The 26,249-nt window shown below is 47.8% G+C and overlaps 3 protein-coding genes across 5 annotated transcripts in view; 1 reads left to right on the plus strand and 2 right to left on the minus strand.

Moving 5' to 3' along the window:
- Nucleotides 1-1,820, minus strand: part of XKR7 (XK related 7) — a 41,195-nt gene extending 39,375 nt beyond the window's left edge. Inside the window, exons 1-2 of the mRNA XM_006064423.4 lie at nucleotides 1,704-1,820; nucleotides 1,415-1,522 (exon numbers count right to left, since the gene is read on the minus strand). The gene's annotated coding sequence lies outside the window, so the exon portion shown is untranslated. The remainder of the gene's footprint in view (nucleotides 1-1,414; nucleotides 1,523-1,703) is intronic.
- Nucleotides 1,821-1,933: 113 nt separating this feature from the next.
- Nucleotides 1,934-13,632, plus strand: PDRG1 (p53 and DNA damage regulated 1). 2 transcript variants are annotated; one of them, XM_006064426.4, is made up of 5 exons: nucleotides 1,934-2,133; nucleotides 3,650-3,725; nucleotides 4,785-4,859; nucleotides 6,965-7,045; nucleotides 11,880-13,632. In XM_006064426.4, the coding sequence occupies exons 1-5, from the start codon at nucleotides 2,047-2,049 to the stop codon at nucleotides 11,939-11,941; spliced, it is 381 nt and encodes a 126-aa protein (XP_006064488.1). In that variant the 5' UTR covers nucleotides 1,934-2,046; the 3' UTR covers nucleotides 11,942-13,632. The 2 variants fall into 2 exon arrangements, with proteins under 2 accessions (XP_006064488.1, XP_006064487.1); XM_006064425.4 differs by lacking the exon at nucleotides 11,880-13,632 and adding an exon at nucleotides 7,621-9,257 and having other exon boundaries at nucleotides 1,937-2,133.
- Nucleotides 10,385-26,249, minus strand: part of TTLL9 (tubulin tyrosine ligase like 9) — a 52,210-nt gene continuing 36,345 nt past the window's right edge. For both annotated transcript variants that reach the window (XM_006064424.4, XM_025263687.3), the window contains 5 exons: nucleotides 19,230-19,288; nucleotides 18,273-18,469; nucleotides 16,271-16,384; nucleotides 14,940-15,064; nucleotides 10,385-10,595 (listed from right to left, as the gene is read on the minus strand). In XM_006064424.4, the coding sequence (XP_006064486.2) occupies nucleotides 10,519-10,595; nucleotides 14,940-15,064; nucleotides 16,271-16,384; nucleotides 18,273-18,469; nucleotides 19,230-19,288 (572 nt within the window). In that variant the 3' untranslated portion in view covers nucleotides 10,385-10,518. The remainder of the gene's footprint in view (nucleotides 10,596-14,939; nucleotides 15,065-16,270; nucleotides 16,385-18,272; nucleotides 18,470-19,229; nucleotides 19,289-26,249) is intronic.

Here is a 26,249-nt window from a genome sequence, read left to right on the forward strand (position 1 = left end):
TGACACCTTTTCAGAGAAGCCACCCCCCGCCCCTGACCACCTTATCTCACATCACCCCTCATTTGTTCCCTCTCTACCTTAACATGGACATGAGTATGAGCAAACTCCAGGAAACAGTGAAGGACAGTAAAGTCTGATGTACTGCAGCCCATGGCACGGCACGGGGTTGCAAAGAGTCAGACACAATTTAGCAACTATAAATCAACCTTGCCCTGATCTTTTCTCCATAGTGCTTACCACCCATCACCTGACATAAGATGTATTTTATTGTTCATGCATTTATTATGTGTCTCTCCCACCAGACTGAAAGCTTTGGGCAAGGACCAAATCTGGTTTTGCTCATGGTGAATTCTTATAACAGGGCCAAGGCAGTCAATACATATTTGTGAAATTGATGGTTCTGAAACATAAGCAGTTCTAAAATAGGAGTCCTTCCAGGTATGACTGTCTCAAAGGCTTATGTCCCTTCCATACAATGCCAGTGGCCAGGGGTGCCCTCTGAGGGCCAGTCACAGCCAAGAAGCTGCCAATTTGGGAGCCTCCTTCAACCCTTTCCCATCCAGGCCCATCTGGCAGGGGTCAGGGGTCAGCCTGGCCCAGGCCCCTTTAAGCCCCAAGGTGGAGGGGAGGTAATCCTAGGGTCCAGGCCTCAGGGATGCCTGGTGAGCCCTGTTTCTCCTTTAGCAAATGTTCCTCCTTCCTTCACAGGGCCTGTGTCTGTGTTTCTGAACCAGAAGGTATTTACACAAAACATCCTGGGTTTGGCGACAAATTCACCCTTAATGAGGAATCCTTAATGAATTTCCTTCTTTCCCCATGCCAGGTGGCTGCAGGGAAAACTAACTGCCTCATCAGTTGAAGGAAGCCAAAGGCCAGGCAAAGACAAGGTGCTTCGAGGACTTTTGGGGCCACAACTTGGTGGAGGGCCTTTTTTTTTTTTCAGGATCCAGAAACAGCTGTGGTTTGGAAGCTTGAGCACTCCTGGACCATGTTTGCTCCTGACTTGCTGTGGGACAAGGAGCAAGCCTCAGTGTGCAGCTGCGAGATGTGTAATAACCCACCCATACAAAGATGGTTGTGAAATTCAAGGAAGGCAAGGGGTGTGAAAGGGCTTGGTTACAGTGGCCAAAAGGAGAGAAATACAAGCTGGACTCAGGGAGACAAGAGGTCAGAGCTCTAGTACTGGGTCTGCTATTGACTTTTTAAAACCCTCACCACCCTCTGAACCTTGGCTTTTCCAGCTGTACAATGAAGGGTTTGGGTGTGAAGATCTCTAGGGAATCTTCTGATTCGGAAGGGCAGACACTTTCCACCTGCCTACTTCTTCTTGGAAATCTTCCCAGCTCCTACAGCCCACAATGATTCACTTTCCAGCATTCATACAACTCTTCTGAGCTGGCACTTCATCACTCACCGTCCTTCCTTGGGTCTAGGTCAGCTATTCTTGACATTGGGTCCAACACAGGGGCTCAATGAAAGTAGAGGTCAAACTGAATTTTAAGACTCCTGCCTCCTTCCAATCCTGCGGAAACACAATGAGAAGGATTTTTATTCACTCTCATTTTATAAATCAGAAACTGCTACACTTGCTTCCTTGGTGCTCCTCAGGCAGGGGAAGAATGATTTGATTTCTCCAAAGCCTTATCACTGCCTGCCATGATATATAATTATTTGTTTTGTGATCAATTGTTTATGTTACCCACTAGATGAAGTTGCGCGAGGGGCAGTGGCTTCGTTTTGTTCACTTCCGCATCCTCAGCGCGTAAGAACTAAGGCGAGGGCAAGATTAACAACTAAGGGAGGGCGAGGTTAAGAGGTTTGGACCTGCAGGGGGCGCTCCAGCCCCGCCCCCAAGCTAGGCCCCGCCTCTCGCGTCCGCTTTCGCGCGAGCTTTGGAGCCTGCGAGCCTCCGTTCTTCTTTTAACTGCGCATGCGTGCCGGAAGCCCTGTGAGAGCGGCGCCTGCGCGGACGGAGCTGCAGTGCAGCAGAGCCGGAGGTGAGCTCGGTAGGATCGCGGCGTAGCGGAGTCGTGACTGGCAGGCATCATGCTGTCGCCCGAGGCGGAACGGGTGCTGCGGTACCTGGTGGAGGTGGAGGAGCTCGCCGAGGAGGTGCTGGCGGACAAACGGCAGGTAGGAGGCGTGTCCACGGGGCTGGGGCTCGGGTTTTGCGGTTGGGCCTGCGAGCTCCTAGGGCAGCGCGCAGGGTCCGGAATCCGGCTCCAGCTTGGGCTCGCTGTGAATTGACCTAGTCTTGTGGGCCAAGGGCTGTGACGACAGACCGGGCGGTTGTGAGATCATGTGGGCCAAATGTCGAATGCGTGGCACAGCGCCGCGCTTGACTCCTGTATTTGGCACATATTAAGCCCTTCTGTGCCAGGCCTTTCCTCTCTCGCCATTCTTCCTCTGCCCTTTGCCCAGCTTTCCGGATCCCGACCCATTATCTCTTTGGGCCTTTGGTTTACCTGAACCGCTTTTTGAAAATGCAGTTTTTGGGCCCCCACACCGACCTGGGCTGCACCGCTCCAGTCTAGGCCAAAAGAGGAACAGGAAAGAAGTCCAGGTGGTCTAGTAATCGCGCAGAAGTCGGGACGTGGGAGAAGTGTGGGGCCCAGGCCACCGGAGGGCCGTGGAGACCTGCACAGGGAGTTTAAGGAAGCTTGTGGTGGGAAAAAAGTGTGATATAATGGATTGAGGCTTTGAAAGATCCCTTTGGCTGCTCTGTAGAGCACAGACTATAAGGGGGCAAGGGGTAAATGAGGGGCCAGGTAAGGGATGGGTTTGGGCCTAGGTGGTGGTGATGGGTCATCTCCATTTGGAGATGGCCTCCATGATGCTGAAGTATAGGGGTGAGGGAGTAGGAGGGATCAAGAATGATTCAGACTCCTCATCTCCAGTTAGAATGATTGGATGCTTGGTCAGTTGGGTATTAAGGGAGAGCCTAGTAAACACTGCATCAAGGTGTGCTGGCTGACAAATAGCAGTTAAAGTTGAGTGAGTACTTACTGTGTATCAAGTACTGTGCCAACTTAGTTCCTAGGTTAATAACCTAGGTGGTGGGTTCTCTTCCTGTCCCTGTTTTTCAGAGAGGTGAAGTCACACAGCTCATAGCAAGCTGCAGGATTCAAACCTGGGTGTTCCGCCCCACAGCCTCCAGCGCCTGGCAGTAGTACTGCGCTGCCACCTCACTTCCTTGGTAGCCGTTTTGCTGTGACCACCGTCTCAGTGCCAGTACCCGTGCCTTTCTAATATAATATTGTCGTTTTTCTCAGGATACTCGGTCAGAATCAGCTGGAGGAGCTTGTTCAGGAAGTGGTTTCCACTCCCCTGGTGATTCTGAAATGCCTTGAAGCTTGAGAACTAGTGCTCCCGTGGATGATAATAAAAAATGACCCATTTAGTCATTAGACATTTCCCCAGCACCTCCTCTGGGGGGAAAGACACCTGGATGAAGCATTGTCTTTAAGGAGCTGGAAGCTGAGCAGGGGAAAAAGTACCTTCACACATCTGTCCACTATAGGCAGGACATTAGAATTAACCAAGGAATGATGCCTTGTCGTCTTTGTTAGGTTTTAACATCCCTGGTCTGTTGGGAGTACAGACCCGGGTAGGAGGTAACTGAGTTCCCTCCTGCCCCTGTGCTTTTCAGATTGTGGACCTGGATACCAAAAGGAATCGGAACCGGGAGGGCCTGAGGGCCCTGCAGAAGGATCTCAGCCTCACTGGTAAGCCTACCTTCATTGCTGCAGCCCAGAGGCCTGTTCAGTTTACCTTCTAATGCCTTTGACTTACTCCTGTTAGAGACCAGGCAGGAGGCCACAGGTGTGTGGCACAGCCCGTGGAGATGGGAGAGACAGTATTGCAGGTCTGACGTAGACTGTGGCTCAGGCTTTCACTTTCTTACCTCAGTGACAGGTTGTTAGCTGCTAGCTTATCAGTTGACACTGGGAAAGTGCTGGGGGTGTAAAAACAGTGAAGTTCCTGCCCTTGTGCTCTACAAGTAAGTCAACAGCATAAATAGAGAACTGAAAATTGTAAGAAAGCTGAAGAAGGAAGTGAACACAGGGTTGATCTTGGATAATGGGATGGCAGCTCTTTAGGTGAGGCTAAGTGGTAGTGATAGAGGAAGCAATAGGGGAGGAGCATGTGATCATGCTGGAGAGATGGGCAGAGGCCAGGCCATGATGAAGGGCCTCAGGAACCAAGCACTTAAAGTGCACTGGAAAGCCTGAAACCTTCCGGTTTCTTGTCTCACCAGAGTAAAATCCAGAGTCCTGCAGGACTGTGTAAACTGATTTCCTTGAACTCTGCCCCCTTGTCTCCTCTGACCTCACGCTCGCTCATCAGCTGCACCCTCACTGCTCTCCTTGCTGTTCTGACACACCGCCACAGTCCTGATCCTTGCTGTTCCTGGTTCCTCTGCCTGGCTCGCTCTTTCCCTAGATGTGTGTCTGCAGGGCTTACATACTCCTCATTTTCTTCAGGTCTCTGCCGGAATGGCACATAATCTGTAAGACCTTCCCAGACTGCCTGGTATGAATGACAAGCTCCTCCTTTTGGCATTCCCCATCTCTCTTTCCCTGCTTTAGTTTTCTCTTAAGATACCTTTCAGGGTCTGACGAATCATATCTTTATTGTCTTGACGTTGTTGTATAGTCTCTCTTCTCCACTCTAACATAAGCTAGGAAGGCAGGAATTTCATCCTGTTTTGCTGTGTTTTCAGCATCTAAAGCAATGCCTGGCATCAAAATATTTATTGAAAGAATGACTATTTGCCATTTCAGAAGACGTGATGGTTTGCTTTGGGAACATGTTTATCAGGATGCCTCACCCTGAGACAAAGGAAATGATTGAGAAAGGTAAGCCTCCTGGGCAGGGGTCAGGAACAGCATCACCCCCCATGCCACACCCTCTCCACCCCCACCCCGGCTTCTGGCAGCTTGATGCGAGGTAGCTGGTGGCTGTGTGCATTTTAATCTTTGATGTGCCACTGAGTTGTTTCTTCATCTCTGAAGGGGGATACGTCTACATAGCACAGTTGTTGTAAAAGTTGAGATAAAATAATATATGTACTTAGCTATGGGGTCGCACAGAGTTGGACACGACTGAAGTGACTTAGCAGCAGCAGCAGCAGCAGCATAGTGCTTGTTTGTCATTGAGGAATGAGTTGGACTGCAAATAACAGAAATCTAGCAGTTAGTAGGACTTAAGGAAATACAGTTCTGTTCATCTCATGTAAGAAGTTGTCCAGAGAAAGGCAGTCCAGGACTGGCACAGCTGCTCAGCAGAGTCGATGTATTCTCTTGGTTGTTGTGTCATGATTGCAGGCCTCGTGTCTGAGAGCCAGGCTAGAGAGAGGCAGGAGGGCTTTCTCCATATATGGCCTTGCCCTCTGGTTTGGAAATAAGACCGTCCTCCTCAGGGACTTCTGCTGATACCTCATTGGTCAGATCTAAGGCACGTGCTCATATTTTCACATCCCCAGAGTAGCATCAGGGTTGAAGATGGAGGTTTGAGGAGCATGAAGCTCTTGAGTTTGCCACACTAGGGTACACAACAGATCTCACAACCATGATCCTAGAGGCTCTTTGGAGAAAAGTCATGAAAGCAAAAGGTCAGGCTGCAGATGGGTCCTTGGTTGGGATAAGGGCAGGTTACACGTTTTCTCTTCCTCACCCCTGAAAACATGTGGGCCAAGAGAACCAGCAGCACGGTTGCCGCTGCCGCTGAAAACAGGGTAACTCTATCCCTGTTGAAACTGAACTTCTGTCGAAGGAAAGTAGATCAGCTTTGAGGAGAAACTTCCGTTGAAAAACATCCACTAGAGACTTCCTTGGTGGTCCAGTGGTTGAGAGTCCACATTCCAGTGCAGGGGACTCGGGTTTGGTCCCTGGTAGGGACCTAAGATCCCACATGCCAAAGGACAGCTAAGCTTATGCATTGCAGCTAAGACCCAACACAGTTAAATAAACAAACATTTTTTTTTTTTTTTAAAGAAAACATACACTAATATCATGGTTATAAAATTGAATTGTCATTGCACTTGCAGAGGGACTGGAGGCTGCTTAGAGTAAGCTTCCAGAGGGCCTCGCCTGCCTGGGTTGAGGATCAGATCCCCAGCTCTCTTGGCCCATGAGTGTGGTCTTGTCACTGACCTAGAAGGGTTCCAGGGCAGCATCTCTGTTTCTTAGGGATGGACACAGGCTAAACAAAGATCATGCAAGATGGTGGTTACTCATTTACAACGAGAACCAGAGCGACTGCCCAGGTCAGAATGCTTAGCTGGTCAGGGCTTATCACCATCAGAAGGAATAAAGGTCTGTAGGAAAGGCAAAAATGTCACTCATGAGTGGGTGAAAACAGCAGACGGAGTTGGTTGGGTGTCATCAGTTGGTTGCACTTCTCACGATGCATCTGCCTTTGGGCACAGTCCGTTCTGTAAGACAGCCCTCTCTTCCCTGCCGTGAATTGGTTGAGTGTGAGCATGAGACAGTGTTGACTGTTCAGGTCACAGTTACCACAGTCCTGCTGTTGTGAAAACTCCTCACCTGGTTGGATGTGGGTTTGTAAACTTCGTCAACCACCTATTTTCCATCCATCTTTGAATAGGCTGGGTCTTTTTATTCTTAAATCTGAATTTTCCATAATTTCATTGTGAGAGGGTGACCTAAAATCCTGCTATTGCCTTCACCATCCACTGCCCAGGGTACTTTGCATAATGAAAACAGGCTGATAAACTGCAAGTTGGGAAACTAGTGTGCTCAACCCTGTTCTGGGCTCACTCAGTGGTCGTGGTAGGCCATGTCCCTTCTTTAGCCTTTAGTTTCTTCCTCAACTGGTCTCCCAAGTCCCATTTTCACCCCCGCATGCTCAGACCCCTGCCTTCAGTGGGGCTGGGCAGAGGCTGGTATCCTTGGGTGTCTATAGTGTAACCTCATCTTGTTTGCCTGTCTCAATTTTTCAGATCAGGAACATCTGGATAAAGAAATAGAAAGACTCCGGAAACAACTTAAAGTGAAGGTCAATCGCCTCTTTGAGGCCCAAGGTATTGGCCTGGGGACTAAGCGTGGGGCCGGAAACCAGCAGGGGAGACAGTATGAGCTCAGACTTTGCAGGCTGGGGTGGACAGCTGGTGAGTGGGAAGTGGGCAGGGTTGTCTTGAGCTGACCAGAGATGGAATGGACAGGAAGTTTGTGGGATCTTATTCCCATTACAAGTTCTTTTCAGGCACAAGAATGGCATGGAGTGTCTCACATTTTATGCCAGGGTGTGACTGTGGGGGCCAAGATACCTCTGACTAAGGGTCAGAAGGCCTCAGTCAGGTGGTCCAGGTTAGAGCTGAATTTCTAGGTAAACCTAACCTCTCCAAATTGGTCAGTCTGGCACAAATTAGGAGGGTTCTGCACAGCAGTCATGACTCTGCAGGTTCTTGGTAACTCAGGAACAGGTGTTGATGTTCCTTGTTCTGTGCTTTGCAGAATTTGAGGCCCTTCTCTGTCAGATTTCAAGGCCAAGTTTTTGGCAGCATGAATGCAGTGTAAGCCGCATTGCCAGGCTAGACTCCAGGGCCAGTAGGTTGGACAGCGGGAGCCCTGACTCACTGATGAATTCTTCCCCTAGGCAAACCGGAGCTGAAGGGCTTTAACCTGACCCCCCTCAACCAGGATGAGCTTAAAGCTCTCAAGGTCATCTTGAAAGGATGAAACCTAAGAACCCAGGTGGGGGACCTAAGACCAGCATCCTCCCCTGGGGTCATGGAGGACCCAGAACTCTCCAGCCTTGAAACCTGCAAGGACAGGATCTACCCTGCAAGGGGACAGGTGTGAGAAGTGCAGCCATAGCCTGTACGAAGCTTCTTTGTCTGTAGCACTTGGCTACTTTTTGACAGCAGGAGGGAACCCTCAGCCTACACCAGTATCTGCCGGCCTGACCACTGGGGCTGGATGGACACAAGGCCCATTGACAGGCCCTGGTAGCCACCAGGAGGTGGGTGGGGGCAGCGCCAGTGGGGGTGTGAGAAGGACTGCAGCAGGCACTTCTCAACAATGGCCTGCTGTTGGAATGGGCCCTGGAGGGAGAAGAGTGGGAGCTTCATTCCAGCATTCCTCTCAGAAAGAGAGAGACGTATTTTCAAGCAGTGTGTGTAACAGAATTGGAATAAAGCAGGAGGCTTACAGGAGGCTCCTGTGCTGGATAGAGGACAGAATGTTAGTGCTCTGTGGTTCAGCACAGGCAGACACATAGTCCCCCTGCACTGCCACTGGGGCCCATTTTCCTGCTCACCCCCGGGATGGAGTCCAGAGCAGGTGCTGCCTGTCATCCCGCCTCGGCTGCTCTGGAGTCAGGAAGGCCTTGCAGAGCCCTGCGCCAGCGACGGATGAGGGCCATCCTGCTGTGTTGTGCTTAGGCAGGACGTGACTCCGTGGGCTCGGAAAGCAGAACCCGGGCAGCGATGCTTAGAGCTCCTGTCTGCCTTCAGGGTCTGCGATCCTAATGTGAATGTGCCGGGAGGGATGTCTTCGGTGTGCCTCCAGGGCTCAATACATGTTACTAAATGAACGAATAGTAGCTTCTAGTCTTTACCTCACTTAGTCCTTAATGGAAGGTATGCCACTCCCTTTGCAGTACTGTCCATGAAGGGGCAGTGGTTCCTCCTTGAAATGACGTCAGGGCAGGGTGGAGAGGGCACTCCATTTGGTTCTGGCCGATAGTTAAATGCAGGGACACAGGCTGCCATGGCCAGATCTTGTGTTTTTTTCGAAAACCTAGAAATTTAGATTTTTTAAGTTGAATCCTTTGCTTTTTAAATACTGCTGATTAATTCAGAAAATTTTAAAAAGCTTGAATGTTGGCCAAACAAAACACTTTATATAAGCCACATTTGGCCCAAACCTCTGGTTTTGCATCCTTTTGAGTTTTTTTTTTTTTAGTAGAAATTGCTGGGGTTTCTCCAAGGTGGCCCTAGGAAGTAGGGAGGTGGAATCGGAAACTAAATGTCCAGAGTAGATGAAAGGATTTGATAACTCCAAATAGTGGAATATTATACAGCTGTAATCAAGAATAAAGAAGCTGAAAACTGATTTGGAACAAGCTTCAAGATACATTAAAGTGAGAAGCAAAGACAGGTGTCTAATAAGCTCATAATTTGTGTGCAAACAGTTATGTGGTTCCCTCAGAATAGAAACTGCATGGTTGGGTGCAAGGGAAGGACATGTTGCTGTTGTATTTTTTAAAATAAAAATGTAAGAAAATGGGGAGTTATGGCATTCACTGGTAGATACTGTCTAGATGACTGCTTGGCTCAGTTGTTCTCTCTGAATGTTGACCCTGCCTATCTGACCAGGTGGATGCTAGGCCAAAGAAGAGCCAATCAGATTCTTTCTCCTGGAGACGTGGACCCCATTCCTAGGGTTGTCTGGGCTTTACCCAGTCACACGGATGAGGGAAGCCCCCACATTCTGGAGCACGAGCCCCAGAAAGGCCTGGCTTCTGGCCTTCCCAAGGCTGGCTGACCTACTTAGATTTGCCAGTATTTTTCTTTGAAAAGCCCTTCCCTTCCCCCTGCAGTCAGATTCTGCTGTTTGCAGTTAAAAGAACTGTCCTGAAGCAGGCGGAGTGATAGAGGAGCTGCCTGGGGTCCCTTGAAAGGTTGTCCTGAAGCAGTTAGCCACCAGCCCACTCTTGGTTCAACTCTTCAACCAAGAGGCGTTGGAATGTGGAAAATGCAGACATTCTTACTTGTGCCCAACTCCCCAAGCCATCTCTGCCTGACAGCCCAGGGCTTTCTAATCTAAAAAGCTCAGCTCCCAACCTCAAATAGGAAGGCCCAGAGAGGCACCTAGGTCACCTAGCTGACTTAATAAGTGCACCTTCATGGAGACTCACTAAGCAGCTCTGCCTGCCTGATCCTTGCCTTCTCTACTTGAGAAATGGGGATGCTCTGGCCCACTGGTTTTCAGATGGTCAGGGAGCTCCATGGGTCCCCTGACATGCAGTCAGGGTATTGTAAGAAGGGCAGGATGTATTTAAGGCTCAGCCCTTACTTGGACCCCCAGTAAACACACAATCTTAACAACTGCTTGCTTTGCGAACACAACTTAAGAACTGAGCCCTTGCTCTTGGAGGAGCCTATCAACACATCCCCTGAGAGACATCAAAGGGTCAAAACCAGGAAGATGTGGTCGCGGCAACAGCATTCCCTGAGCCAAACCTGGAGCCCAAAGACTCTCTAAATAAGGGCTGTAATCCTTTATTAGATGTGATCTCCCTCAGATATAACTTGCTGCATTTCTCCTCTTCACCAAGCTAACCAATCCATCAAGGTTAAAATCTATCCAGTCCCAGAGATTGGTTCTCTCCTGGTGCAAAGATATCCAGGGTAGGGTGGGGTGCTGGGCCAAAGCAGCTGCCAGGCCGGAAAGAGGGAGGGAGGGTGACTGAGTGCTGAGTGCTGCTGCGCTGAAAAACAGGGAGCAGAGAGAGGACCGTTGTGGTACCAGTGGTTCTCCATGCTGGGGATTAGTTGGGCGTTTTCTTCTGGCCTTGAAGGGAGCAGAACAGCTGCCTCAGCTGTTCCTTCCGATCATTGACGCAGCCTGGAAGGGAAGTGGAAAGTTGACTGGGATGGGCTGTCCTTGGTCGAGGGGTCTTAGGGGAGTAGAAGGGGCCAGTGCTCCTACTACCTGCAGAAGGAGGGGCCAGCAGAAGCCGGGCAACCACGGATGGTTTCCCAGGTGGAGCTAGTGGTAAAGAACCCACCTGCCAATGCAGGAGATAGAGACATGGGTTCGATCCCTGGGTCAGGAAATCCCCTGGAGGAGGGGAAGGCAACCCACTCCAGTATTTGTGCCTGAAGAATCCCATGGACAGAGGAGCCTGGTGTATTATAGTCCATAAGGGTTGCAGAGTTGGGCATGACTGATGCGACCTAGCACACATCCCCTCCCAACTGCCATGACCTTTAGACAGGTCACTTAACTCTTGGAGCATCAGTTTTCTTATCTGTACATCAGGATACCTGCTTTATGGGGTAAATGCAAGGATCAGGTAGTATTCACTGGGGGCCTACCCCAAATCAGGGGCTACTTCAGGTGAGGATGTAGATTTGACTTAAGCTTTCACAGGCATAATGTATGCAAGAGAAGAGGAGGCTCGGAGAGGTGAAGTAGTTTGCTCCAAATTGCACAATTAGTAGCAGGACTGAGGCTTGAACCCAGGCTGCCTAGCTCCAGAGGCCAAGCTCTTAACCACTCCCCATATTGCCCTGCCTTCTGGCTTTGCTCCGTGAAAATGCACTTAAAGCTGGCACAGGGCCTGGTACCTAAATCTCATGTGTCAGGCACATTCAGCTAAGAGGTGGATGGCCCCACAGGTGGCTCCTACTCTTGTGGGAGGGTGTCCCAGGCAGTTCAGGCTGACTTCACATCCTCTCCTAGTGCATTCACAGTGTTTCCTTTCTTTTGTGCTCAGAGCTAATCCTTGAGGCAACTCCATGGTCATTTAATCTTGTGCCAGGTGCAGTGATGGCACCTCACAAACAGGGGTTGAATGACTGAATCCCCATGGGCACAACTGACCTGGAGGTGTCTGCCATGTTTCTCAGCTCCCCAGAGCCCCACCCCTGCCTCCTAGGCATCAACAGCAATCAAGACTTCCCTGAGCTGAAAGTCCACTAAATGCCAATCCCCGGGCTTTCCAAAGTGAGTTCCGTGGAGCCTTAGCCTTAACTAAGGTTCATAATTCATTCATAATTCACAAACCTTCGTGTCCAATGCAAATCTCTTGGAGTTCTAGGCTCATCTCTGGGTTATCTGTTGATCTTTTCACCAGATTGCCAACACATCCCTAATTCATTTCATCAATACTCTTCCCACCCCCAGCCAGCTCCTCTTATATTCAAAATCACCCACCCAGATACTCAACTGGAGAACCACTGTTCTGAGTCTCTGCTGCTTAAATATGGTGCAGGAAGCATTGGCACTGAACCTGAGGTGGATGGTTAGCAAAGGTGGCTGTGACGACCCTCTTAGTCCTCCATGGACCTGCCTGCAAAGTGACTGCCTCTCCTCCCATCAAGAGGTGGAGTCTATTTCCTTGACCCCTGAATCTGGGCTGGACAGGCTTTGGCTAACGGACTGTGGCAGAATGACACATGGAATTTCTGAACCTAGGCCTCAAGAGGCTTCACTGTCTTCTCTCGCCTTCTTGGAACCCTGAGACCACTGTGTGAACGAGTGGCCACCTGGAAGAAAAGGCAGCTGACAGCCCGTCTCGACCACCGCACATGCGAATGAAGCTATCCTAGGCCACCGTGTCTCAGCACATCTGCTAAGTGCCTGCCCCTGTGAGAGACCCCAAGCCACACCTAAAGAATCATAAGCAATTAAGATAGTCATTTCAAGCTGCAAAGCTTCAAGAGAATTTGTTACACAATAATAGTTAACTATTAGGGGGCTTTTACGTGTGCAGACTATTAGCCCTCTTCTTCCAGACCTACTGAGTCAGAACAGCATTTTAACAAGATTCCCAGGTGATTGTACAGCTTGAAAGCATTGTATAGCCATCCTCCAACAACGCCACGTGGCAAGCCCTAGGGGTCTGCCGTGGGAGAAGCATTCACAAACCGCCTCTCCTTTGCCTTCCTCAAAGCAAACTGCTTAGTACTTGGACTTCCCGGGCTTCCTTGCAGCAGAGGTGCCATGTGACCCAGCTCTAGTGGGTGAGATGTCAGCAGAGTTACCTGCTTTCCTTTGGGAATAGTCAAAGCTTGAAGGAAAGCCTTTGGCCCTTGGGCCTGCCTGGGATAAGGGACACAGTGCCTGGAGTTGGAGCAGCCATGAGGCAACAAGCATGAGCATCAGGGCTAACAGGCTGAGTGTGGTAAAGAAAAAAGATCTGGGTCCTTGGTGGCACTGTGCATCTGTCACTTATGGCCTGCCCCATGACTTCTGGTGACTCAAGACAAATCAGTTCCTCTCTGGGTAACTATTAGTTTGTTAGTTGTTTGTAGCCAAACCCAATCCTAAATCATACCAAACCCTAAAAGATACTCAAAACTTTTCATCAAAAAAGAAGGAAGAAAAATGCCACAAACAGGAAAATGACAAACTCATTTTGTTTGAATGGAAATATTCAAACAAAAGGAAAATATTTACAGTAAGTTTGACAGAGGGAAAATATCCTCAATATATTAATATCCAAGGCCTTTACAAATTTAGAAAAATGGAAGCCCACTGGGGGGGAAAAATAAGTATGGACAGCTTACAAAAGAACAACTGCAAATTTTAACTCTGAAGCCTCACACATAATCAATGGAATGCACAGGAAACAAGTAAATATTTTTACCTATGAAGTTGGCAAAGGTTTTTTTGTTGCTGCTGCTGCTGTCATTTTAAATTCAGAGCTTGCAAATTTGTGTAATCTTTCTAAGAAAGCAATTTGACTGTAATAAGTCCATTTTTTTAACCCAGTAGTTCTATTCCTAGGAATCTGTCCTAAAAAAAATAGCCAGTTTCAGTTGAACTTTATTTGAGAGGATGTCCTCACAGCATTCTTTATAAAAGTGAAAAACTGGAGTCATGCCAAATGCTCAATTATGTGAAATTGGTTTCATAAATTTGGGGATGTTTTGCAGCTGTATGGTGATTTTGTTTCTAATTTTGCCAAGGGACAAGTGCTAGCAGCCTAGCTTTCGGGTTTTGAAGTTGGACAGATTGGGTTCAAGGCCTCTCGCACCACTTATGACCAAGACCGTTGGCGTATGATCTGACATCTGGAGACCCTTTCCACGTCTGTAAAATAACCAAGGCTGCCTAAAAGTGAAATGAGATAATGTATATAAAGTAGTCTGGACCTGGCCATAGTGTGTTTCCAAAAGAGAGTGAGTGAAGGTTGCTCAGTCGTGTCTGCCTTTAGTCCATGGAGTCTTCAGGCAAGGATACTGGAGTGGGTAGCCTTTCCCTCCTCCAGGGGATCTTTCCAACCCAGGGATCGAACCCAGGTCTCCCACATTGCAGGTGGATTTTTTACCAGCTGAGCCACTAAGGACGCCCAAAATAGAGGCTCTTACTAATGTTATTGAATGAGCTGGAAAATGCTATGTGGAAAAGTTAGACTCAAAGCTTCAGCCCAATGCCAATTTTGTAGAAAAAAATATGAATATATGCATTTTTATAAAATTGGAAGGAAATACACCAGATTGTTAAAGATGGTTATGTTTGGATGATTTTTTTCATTTCTTTCTTTAGTTTTCAAATATTCTACAATGAGTGTGAATAATTTTTATAGTTTTATAGTCAGGGAAATTTTTCACTTTTTAAAAGCCAAGTTTAAGGTCAAGCCCTGAAGTCCTTAATTTCTTTTAGCAACATATCGTGTTTTTTGTTTATGTGCCGCCTAAGCTTTTTGAAATCGGCCTCAAACAGATTAATAATATCCTTCACCACATTCTGTGCAGTATTCTAGGCATATATTGAGATAGAAACTATTGAATCTCTGTTTTACAGATGAGGAACAGAGAGGTTAAGTCCCTTGCTCAAGGTCACACAGCTGGTAAATTTTAGACCAAATTAAAACATTCTGGACTTCCCTGGTGGCTCAGATGGTAAAGAATCCACCTGCAATGTGGGAGACCTAGGTTAAATCCCTGGGTTGGGAAGATCCCCTGGAGGAGGGCATGGCAACCCACTCCAGTATTCTTGCCTGGAGAATCCCCATGGACAGAGGAGCCTGGCAGGCTACAGTTCATGGGATCACAAAGAGTTGGACATCACTGAGTGACTAAGCACAGCACAGCACAGCACATTAAGTCAATAAAAGTGTACACAAAGAAAAATACAAAACAATAGAAATCTAGTAAAACATCCTAAACTCCATGACAAGTTGCCTCTCAGACTACTTGCCACCTCCCATGTACCCACTCCCCACCTAGCCCCACATACCGAGATGTGTGTTGGTCACAAAGTTCCCCATCCCCGATAGGTCAGGACCGCCCTCTTCTCTGCTGACAGGGCCATCGTTCCACATGAGGTCAAAGCCTCCTACTCGCTTCTCCCTTCCTGTGAGCCTGGACAAGCAGGAGATACAAAGGGTTAATGAAAGGTTCACCTGGTGAAGATACAAAGGGTTCACCTGGTGGGGCCCTCAAGCCAGGGCCCTGAACGCTCCCAGCACCCTACTGGCGCCCACCCTGTCAGAGTACCTTTTGTCCATCCAAAGTGGGGGATGACCTCGGGGTCATCCCCCATTTGTCCCCAGGCTTCCACACTTGGCCCCAGTAACGTGCTTTCTGGTTTAAAGTCTGCTGTCCTTCCCAGATCAGACTCCACGAAGGCGGGGACTAGGCTGCCATGTCCTTTATGTGTCCCCAGTGTTTAGCACCAGGCCTGGCACACAGGAGGGCCTCAAGTGTTTGCTGAAGGAATAAGTGATGGTGGATAAGGGTGGTGGACACCTGAGGTTCTGCCTGCTCAGCATCCATTTCACTTCTTTTAGCCTTTGGGTACCTGGGGTTTCCTTTTTGAAAACCAGGCCTCACTCTCTCACTCTCATGGTTCAAGTGGGGCTGACCCCAACCCCTGGGAGAGGGCACAAGACCTAGGCTTGGTCAATCAGAGTCCCAGTGATTGATTCAGGGATGGGCATGTACTCAATCCCACCAGGGAGCAATGAGAGTCAGCCCTCAAACTTTTGCTGGAATAACTGAGGGAGAAACTAACACAGAGGAAAGAGGTGAGAGAGAGGAAAGCGAGAACAGACAAACCAGCCAACACTGTCTGAGCCATTCCTGAAGTCAAACCCTGGATCTTCCTATTATATATACATCATTATATCAATAAATAGCCTCTTACTGAGTACTTACTGTGAGTTAGACATGTTAAAATAAATTACCTTTGTAAATTAATCTAACAACCCTGAGAGTTAGATATGAAATCTCCCACTTTACAGATGAGGACACTGAGGTTCAGAGAGGAGAAGTGACTGGGTCAGGGTCCCACAGTCAGGAAAGGTGGAGGAAATCCTGTGGGACTGAATCTCAGAAAGCTGTAGTTGGCCCTGCTCTGCTGGGTCAGGGCCGAATCCTTGGGCCAGGACCTGATCCTGTGTGAACATCACAGTTTCCCCACCTGTGGAACAGTGGGGCGGGGGAGGGTGGAGGGGCCAGAGACATCTCTGAGGTCTTCTCAAGTTCCAGGGTTCCAAGTTCTCTCTCCTCAGTGGGAGCCCTGATGGTGAGGTACAGGGGTGTATGAGCGAGGCTGCCCTCTCTCACCTGGCCTCCATGTCCACAATGTGCAGGGTGTCTTCCAGGAGGCAGGTCTTGAGCTCATAGTCCTCCTGGCTGCTGGCTGTCAGTGATGGGGATGCATTGACCTCCAGGAGCCACCTGGGGAGGGAAGGGACTGGAAAATCTTAAGGTTGCCTGGTCCCTGGAACTTCACGAGAGACTAGATGAGGTGCCTGGGCCCCACCCTCAATTCAACCAGCGCTGCTGTCTCTACGTTCCCATCTGAAGAAAGGTTGCAGGGACTAAAACTTTTGAAAACAACTGTCACACACTTGAAACCCCCCCAGGGTCTAGGTGGTGACTTAAATGAAGCAAGCTGGTGGGGGTAAGAACAATTTTGTGCCCTTGTGTTTATTACTCCTTTGGCGTCTTTCAGAAGAGCTGGAGTATGAGAGAAATTTTCATAGTGAACATTTGTCTATAAATGGTAACCAGGGGACTTCCCTGTGGTCCAGTGGTTAAGAATCCACCTTCTAATGCAAGGGACATGGGTTCAATCCCTAGTGGAGGCATTAAGATCCCATATGCATTCTTAATACTTTTTTTCAAACACTGATATTTGGACTTTTCAAATTTTGGAACTAGGTATTTTTGTCTGGTACTATAAGTTTAAAAATATGTATTATCTGTAAAAACTTGATGTTGAAAAATATGTTAAAATGTTACTGTCCAGTTAAAAAAAACAAGATCCCACATGCATGGGGGCAACTAGCCCATATGCTGCAATGAAGCGCAGATGCAGCCAAATAAATCAATAAAAGTATTAAATAAAAGATGGTTTTTAAAAGATGGTAACCAGCCTGCCAAGTCAGGGGGGTGGGGAGTGGCGGGGAGGGGTAGGCCTGTGGTGGGCTGGGAAGAGCCTTCCACCTCTGAAGGGGGGGCTGCGGCAGCTCAAGCAGAGTGTTGCCCTGTGAGCACATGAACCCCAAATTCTAAGACCCTCTGACTCTTCCAAAACATCCCGATGTTTGTGCAAACATCTTCCAGTTATGGGAAATGGTCGATGAAAATCAACCCAATGAAAAAAAAACATTCTGAAGGTCAAACTCAAAGTGTCTGCAGGCCAAAAGCAGCCCAAGGGCTTCCAGCCTGTAACCTCTGGTTTTCTGCAGCTCTGTTAGTTGACAGACAGGAATCTGGGGTACAGAGGGAGGAGGGCTCACCCAGCAGGTCAGTGAGAGACTGGGGCCCCCTTTCCTATCTACTGCCTTCTCCTAAGCTCATTTCCCCCCTTTGGTGACCACGTTAATGCCTATAGCACAGCTTGCATCCCAGAGGGCAAAGGAGAGAGACCTGCTGGTGCCTGGCCCTGGTTTCTCTTGAACTTGGGCCTGACTTAGGTCTTGCTCTAGGGCTCCTACTCCTGGCTCCGAAAGGCCCCCAAGAGCGATACAGTGACCCTGGGGAGGGGGCTGGGTCCAGGACCCATAGTGCTGGTGGAAGCTGCTCAGTCCAGGAACATGGACTCTGGGCCCAGCTCAGCCCTGGACTTACTGCATGACCTCAAGCTGCCTGAACAACTCCACTGGGCTTCTGTGCCCTGTTGTATCACCCAAGGGCCAGCAGTGTGTTCCCTGACAGCTCGGGTGTGTTCAACCTCCTCGTGAGAACTGCAGGAAGGCACAAAATTTTGGGAATTGACATGGTAACAATACTCCCTTGCCCAGCCCTTTGCATCCTCAAAGCACCAGGATTCACAGAGGGGAAGTTTCTTGCCTGATGGGAGGGGAGGGTTGCTGACTCAGCAGATGCTTGGGAAAGGCCACAGTGTCAGGCATGGGGCTCATTTCTTCCTCATAACATTCCTCTCTGCACAGTGACCATTTTACAGCCAGGCAAGTCAAGGCTCAGAGAAGGGAAGCCTGCCCAGCTAGGAAGTTGCAGAGCTGAGCTTAAACCCAGGCAGTCTGGGTGCAGAGTGTGTAAAACATCCCCCCTCCCCTGCAACCCCCGCGCTCTCCGGGCCACCAGCCCATCCACTTACGGCTTGAGGTCCTGGTCTATGAGGATGTCATAGCCGTACAGCTCAAAGCAGTGCTTGTCGCTGATGATCACCTTCTGCACGCTCTGCAGGCTTCTGATGAAGATGTTGTCCATGTCGCTGAAAAGCATCTCTACTGCCTCGGGCCCGTGCTTGGACGCCAGGTACTGCCGGAAGCGCTGCAGCATCCACTTGCAGCCCTTGGCCCCACCACCAGGTTGAGAGAGGAAACTTGAATCAGCCCAGACCTGGCCAGCCGGGACGGCCATCTGCCATCAGCACAGGCCTTAGTCTTGGACAAGGGGAGCCCAGCCCTGAGTCCTGTGATGAGCAGAACCCTTACCGGGTGGAGAATCTGCACTCCCAAGGAGGTGTGGCCCACCCAGAGCCTGGGCCTCTTTTTCTAGAGCACCACCTGCTATCCGCCACCCCAGAAGTCTCTGCCCAAATGCCCTGCACCGGCCTCTTCCCTGGGCCTGCCCTTTGAGGACAGATTGCACTGACCACGTGGGTACCCCAAGACCCAGGGGAGTCACCCACAGCTTGCTGTTTTGGGTGTGTGCATGTTTGCAGGAGGCCCCCACAGGGTGTTGGAGAGCTGGGGACCAGCTCTTTCTGTACTCTTCTGTTCTGGCTCTTAACTCTGAGAAGTCTGAGTATGCTAAATATGAACCTGGTCTTCTGGCAGGTTATTAGGTAGGTAGGTAAGTAGATCGATAGATAATATATCTGTCAAGGTAGGACGACACAACACATATTGTTAAAGGGTGTACTGGTTTGATTTGTAACTCTTAAACATTTAAACATGTGATCTGTGGGCCTCCATGTATACGCTTACCCTGGGCCCTGAAAACAGGCAGTGACCTGACCTCTCTGGAGAACTCTCCTGGGCTCTCCCTCCTCACCACCCCAGCCCAGTCCCAGAGGCCATATCCAAGGGCAGGAGCCCAGCTTCCTCACCTTCTTTGGGTGGTAGTCGGGAGACGTCTTTTGCACGGCGACATTGGTGAGGTGAACGTCTGCAGAAGTCAGTGGTCAAGGGCCAGTGTGGATAAGAAGGGTAGCCCCCAGGGACCAAACAGAGACCCTTGCTTGGGAATCTCTGAGGAAAGGCTACCAAACAGCCCAGAGCTCAGGTGAGTGGGTTTTGGAGTCAGATGGACTTGGGTCCAAATCATGCCTGCATCTATCTTTACTGGCTGTGGGCTCCTGAGCAAGTCACTTAACCTCTCTGAGCCTGTTTCCCCCCTTATTAAATGCCAGTGCCTAGTAGTATGTTGATCTCCCGGGGTTATCTGAAAGATCAGATAAGATGCTGTGTAGAAGCACCTCTTACAGTGCCTGGCATGGCTGATATTATTAGATTAGTTAGGATTGTCCCACTCTAAAGGAGAGAACCCTTTCTAACAAGTAGAGACACCAAATACAGAACAGCCTTCTCAGGACGTTCTGAGCTCTCTGTCACTAGAAAGGCTCAGACTGGGTGGCTATTTTGTAGGAATATTGGAGAAATGACCCAGCATTGGGATGGGGTCAAGATGGCCACCTTTGAAGTCCCAAACCCACCTTTGAAGTCTGCCTTTTGGTATCATCACCATCACCGGTATCATCACCACCAGTAACATCAGCAACATTCCAAAGCTTATATACAGCATGTTCACACACATCATCTCTTTTCCCCAAATCACTCCCATCTCACAGAAAGGCTCAGGGAGACAGCCACTCGGCATACCCCACCCTCCCCGACATAGCTAAGTAGGATGGAACCCAAAACCTCACGAAGAGGCAAACATAACTTTCTCCTGGACTTGGTAAAACAGGCGGAGTCCTAGGACCAGGACCCTTTGCTGCAGTGCTTGCACCTGGACAAACATCTCTGCCTCAAGCAAAAATACAAAGAAATTATAAGGGACTAAAAAGAACTGCGTGCGTGTGCAACTGGGGAAAATTTTGGACAAGATACAAAGAGACCAAAGAGCCCTATTTCCACTTCTGAAGGGCAGGCAGCAAAAGCAGGAAGTCAGGAGCAAAAGCAGAGTACTGCACACAGCACCACCAAAGGGGTGGGCAAACCACCTAAGCCAAACTTCCAGCTTGACCCTGGACACACCCCTATCCTCACCCCATAGAAATAACCAACTCTTCACACCTCGGTGAGCCCAGCTAGCAAGGGAACCTGTTATTTGTTCTTGTTCCCCTCTGCTGCTGCAGGGACCCCAATAAAACCTTCCTGTATTTCTTGCCTCTGATCAATTTCTATTGATTGAGGTGGCCGAGAACCCTGGCCGGAAATATTGGACCGTTCACAGATGGGGAGGTAAGAGCCTCTAGGTCACTGATCCAAGTCTGACTCCCCTAACACGTATGTTTCTCCGTGTCTGTGGCACATCGGCAGGATTGCAGCCTCTCCAGAGGAAGTGGGTATCCTCTCTAGCACCATTTTCCTAGAATGTCTTCTTTATAACTCTTCAAAGACTTTTTGGTCACATTTGTCTGAGAGTTTTTCTGCCTTAATTTCAAGAGAATAAGCACATAACAAACCACTAAATAAGAAGAGAACCCTTACGTTTTTGGTCTATTGATTTTCGAAAAGGGAGCCAAGGCAATTAAGTGAGGGCAAGCATCATCTTGGGCTTCCCTAGTAGCTCAGTTGGTAAAGAATCGTCCTGCATTGCAGAAGACCCCGGTTCTATTCCTGGGTTGGGAAGATCCCCTGGAGAAGGAATAGGCTACCCACTCCAGTATCCTTGGGCTTCCCTTGTGGCTCAGCTGGTAAAGAATCTGCCTGCAATGTGGGAGACCTGGATTTGATCCCTGGGTTGGGATGATCCCCTGGAGAAGGAAAAGGCTACCCACTTCAGTATTCTGGCGTGGAAGATTCCATGGACTGTATAGTCCATGGGGTTGCAAAGACTCAGACACGACTGAGAAACTTTCACTTCACTTCACTTCACTTCAACCATCATCTTTCCAACAAATGGGGTGAGGATGCCTGGATATCAGTGTGTGAAAGAATGAAGTTACCATACCACAGGCAAAAATTAACTCCAAACAGACCACAGACCTAAATATAAGAGCCAAAATTATAAAACTCTTAGAATAAAATTTAAGAATAAGTCACTGTGACTTTGGGTTAGGCAGAGCTTCTTAGATGGGACAGCAAAAACACAGATGACAAAAAGTAGATAAATTGGACTTTATCAAAATTAGAAAATTTTATGTTTCAAAGGACACTATAAAGAAAATGAAGAGGAAGTGCACAGAGGATTTTTAGGGCAGTAAAAATACTCTGTATGATACAATAATGATGGACACACACCATTATACATTTGTCCAAACTCACAGAACGTACAACTTTAATATAAACTATGGCCATGGGGTCATCAATTGTAGCAAATGTAGCACTCTGGTGAGTGGTGTTGATAATGGGGGAGGCCGTGCACATGTCGGGGCAGGCGGTCTATGGGGAATCTCTACCTTCCTCTCAATTTTGCTGTGAAACCTAAAACTGCTCTTAAAAAATAGTCCTTAAAAGACAAATGACAACCCACACAATGGGGGAAAATATTTGTAAATCATGTATCTGATAAGGGAGTAGTATTGAAAATACATCTTGAAACTTACAGCTCAACAATAACAGGGACAATCCAATGAGAAACTGCGCAAAACTGAGTAGAAATTTCTGCAAAGATTTGCAAATGGCCCAGAAGCTCATGAATAACATTATTAGTCATCAAAGAAATGCACATCAAAACCGCTTCACATCCACTAGGGTGGTTATAATTTAAAAGGACAGATAATAACAAGTGTTGGCAAGGATGTGGAGCAATTGGAACCCTCCTACCATGTTGGTGGGAATGTAAAATTGTGCAATGCTTTGGAAAATAGTCTAATAGTTGTTCAAAAGGTTAAATACAGAATTACCATGTGACTAGCAACTCAACACCTAGTGTATACCCAACAGAAATAAAAACATATGTCCAAACAAAAACTTGAGCAGAAATGTTCACAGAAGTATTATTAATAGCCAAAATGTGGAGACAAAAAAGACGAAAAAAACTACTGATACATGGTACAACATGATGAACCTTGAAAACATTAGGCTTTAATACAAGAAGTTAAGAGGACTTCCGTTGAGGTCCAGCAGTTAGGACTCCATGCTTCCACTGCCTGGGGCTCGGTTCGATCCCTAGTCAGGGAAGTAAGATCTCACAAGTCATGCAACACAGCCAAAAAAAAAAAAAAAGTAAGATACAAAAGGCCACATATTTTATGAATCTGTTTACATGAAATGTCTGGAAAAGACAAATGCATAGAGACGAAAGTGGTTGCATAGGGCTGGGAAGGGGGGTTGTAGGGAATTGGGAAATGACAGATAATTAGTACTGGGTTTTTTTGGAGTGAGTGAAAGTCACTCAGTCGTGTCCAACTCTTTGCGATCCATGGACTATACAGTCCATGGAATTCTCCAGGACAGAATAATGGAGTGGGTAGACGATTCTCCAGGGGATCGTCCCAACCCAGGGATTGAACCCAGGCCTCCCACACTGCAGGCAGATTCTTTACCAGCTGAGCCACAAGGGAAGCCCAAGAATACTGGAGTGGGTAGCCTATCCCTTCTCTAGGGGATCTTTCCAACCCAGGAATCAAACCAGGGTCTCCTTCATTGTGGGCAGATTCTTTATCAGCTGAGCTATCAGGGAAGCCCTAGAAAAGCTGATTTGGGGGATGGTGAAGCTGTTCAAAGAGGAGAGTGAAAAGGTTGGCTTAAAGCTCAACATTCAGAAAACAAAGATCATGGCATCTGGTCCCATCACTTCGTGGGAAATAGATGGGGAAACAATGGAAACAGTGTCAGACTTTATTTTTGGGGGCTCCAAAATCACTGCAGATGGTGACTGCAGCCATGAAATTAAAAGACACTTACTTCTTGGAAGGAAAGTAATGACCAACCTAGATAGCATATTCAAAAGCAGAGACATTACTTTGACAACAAAGGTCCATCTAGTCAAGGCTATGGTTTTTCCTGTGGTCATGTATGGATGTGAGAGTTGGACTGTGAAGAAAGCTGAGCGCTGAAGAATTGATGCTTTTGAACTGTGGTGTTGGAGAAGACTCTTGAGAGTCCTTTGGACTGCAAGGAGATCCAACCAGTCCATTCTAGAGGAGATCAGCCCTGGGTGTTCTTTGGAAGGTATGATGCTAAAGCTGAAACTCCAGTACTTTGGCCACCTCATGCGAAGAGTTGACTCATTGGAAAAGACTGATGCTGGGAGGGATTGGGGGCAGGAGGAAAAGGGGACTACAGAGGATGAGATGGATGGATGGCATCACTGACTCAATGGATGTAAGTTTGAGTGAACTCCAGGAGTTGGTGATGGACAGGGCGGCCTGGAATACTGCAGTTCATGAGGTCGCAAAGAGTCGGACACGACTGAGCGGCTGAACTGAACTGAAGCTGTTCTAAAACTGTTGGTGGTGATGCTTGTGTGAAGATGCTAAGAAGTACTGAGTTGTATGATTTAACTGGGTGAACTGTGTGGTATGTGAACATACCACAATAAGTTATTATTTAAAAAATGAAAAAAGAGGATGTTCAGGCAAAGTGAGTTACTGGTTTTAAGGGGGGGAGGAAATTGCTCCCTTTTGTTGGAAGAAGCGCTCACATTTCTCGGCACACTGCTGCTACCCTCAGGAAGGAGAAATCAGGGACTTTCCTAGTTTCTCGGAGCAGAGGCTACAGGAGGAGTGTGGGTCAGCTGATTTCCCAGCCTCCTCTCTCCGCGATGGACCTGAAACCAGGTTCTAATGAACCAACGAGCTAAATGGTGAAGAGCAAGCCAACAACTGAAGCAATCCATAAAGAAGCAGAGCTGAGTGAGTAGCTGTGAAATCTTTCAAGGGGAAAATCTTTTCTTAGCTTAGAAACAACAATAGAAATCACAGAGGAAGTCAGTGAATATAGTCAACTATGTGAAAAGGAAATCAATCAGACTGAAAAGCCAAAAATGACAAGCAAACACGACTAGAGAAAAGATTTGTAACAAAGATGACAGGCTAATGTTTTTCTGTGTGAAAATCACACATAAATTGTTAACAATAAAATTTTATGACCCTCATAGATAAATAGATAAAGGATATTAAAACAAACAAACAAAAATAAAACTGGTAAAAGGCCATCTGGGAAAGTGCCCAAAGTTTCTAGTAGTAAACGATACACAATTTTAAAGGAATGTAAATGGGGGGAAATGCAAATTGGAAGAGATGCAAATTCTAAGGCAAAAATCTGCTTCCCCAGCAAATGAGTTACATTTTTTTTTAAACCTTTTTATTTGGAAAAACTCAAAACCCACAGAATACTCACAAGAATGGTATAATGTATGCCCATATACGCTTCACTTAGATGTGACAATTGTTTAGGAAATGTGTTTTGTAATCAGTTTTATTGTCCCCAGTGCTGGGGAGCTGGGGCTAAATGGGCCCTGTCAATGGGAGGGTAAAAATATGGGGAAATCTGGAAAACAATCTGGCTGATTCCCTTGACCCAATAGTTACACCTCTGTGAGGCCATATAAAGGAAAAAATTTTAATATAGTAAAAGATTTATGAAAAAAATGTTTTTTTACAGCATTGTCTGTCATTATAGGAAAAAACTGCTGCTGCTGCTGCTGCTGCTGCTGCTGCTAAGTCGCTTCAGTCGTGTCCGACTCTGTGCGACCCCATGGATGGCAGCCCACCAGGCTCCCCCGTCCCTGGGACTCTCCAGGCAAGAACACTAGAGTGGGTTGCCATTTCCTTCTCCAATGCATGAAAGTGAAAAGTGAAAGTGAAGTCACTCAGTTGTGTCCAACTTAGTGACCCCATGGACTGCAGCCTACCAGGCTCCTCTGTCCATGGGATTTTCCAGGCAAGAGTACTGGAGTGGGTTGCCATTGCCTTCTCTGGGAAAAAACTGACTACTTCCCAAATGTCTGCAGCAAGTACAATAGGATTAGTAAACCAGTGAGTCTACTCAGCGGAATACTTTGTAACTAATAAAAAATGTCTATAAGGCAAATACTTAATGTTCAATGAAAAAAAGGTTATACTTATCTAGTGGGATTGTTGCAGGAAGGAGGACCCCTTCCAGGGCCCGAAACTGAGCTCTTGTCTAACACTCGGAAATGAATTGTCCAAGGAGACACGTGCTGACAAGGCAAGAGATTTTATTGGGAAAGGGCACCGGGGCAGAGAGCAGTAGGGTAAGGGAACCCAGGAGAACTGCTCTGTTACGTGGCTCCCAGTCTCGGGTTTTCTGGTGATGGGTTGTCTTTAGCCAATCATTCTGACTCAGAGTCCTTCCTGGTGGTGAACACCTCGTTCAGCTAAGAGGGATGCCAGTGAGGATTCAGGGAGGTGGTTGGACATGTGGGGTCTCCTTTGGACCTTTCCTGAACTCTTCCGGTTGGGGGGGTTGGCTTATAAGTTCCGTGTTCCTTACCAGGACCTCCTGTCATAAAATGCACATGGTTACTATAGTGCCTAGCCAGGGCGGGCGGTTTCAGTCAGAGTGCTTCCCCTAACAGGATCACTCATATATAAAAGGGTAGGCAACAACAAAAATTTCAGAGGAAATACATCAAAAAGGTATTTCTAGTGTGACTAGAAAAGGTTTCTCTTCCTCACTCCTCCTTTTTGTATATTTCTCCTGGATTTTCCGATTTGTCTTCAAAGAGCTATACTTTTATTATGAAGGCTATATCCTTTAAATGTGTTATTATCTTTATTATTAAAGTAATGCTTATCGGTTGCAAGAATAGTTCATAATATAGAGAAATGTTACAGTTAAAAATAAATGTTTCTTGACCTGAATCCCAGGGACGGGGGAGCCTGGTGGGCTGCCGTCTATGGGGTCACACAGAGTCGGACACGACCGAAGTGACTTAGCAGCAGCAGCAGCAGCAGCAGCAGCAGACCTGATTTTAATCTTCTAATTTTTTT

Source organism: Bubalus bubalis, chromosome 14, assembly GCF_019923935.1.
Source record: "Bubalus bubalis isolate 160015118507 breed Murrah chromosome 14, NDDB_SH_1, whole genome shotgun sequence".
Classification (NCBI taxonomy): Eukaryota; Metazoa; Chordata; class Mammalia; order Artiodactyla; family Bovidae; genus Bubalus; species Bubalus bubalis.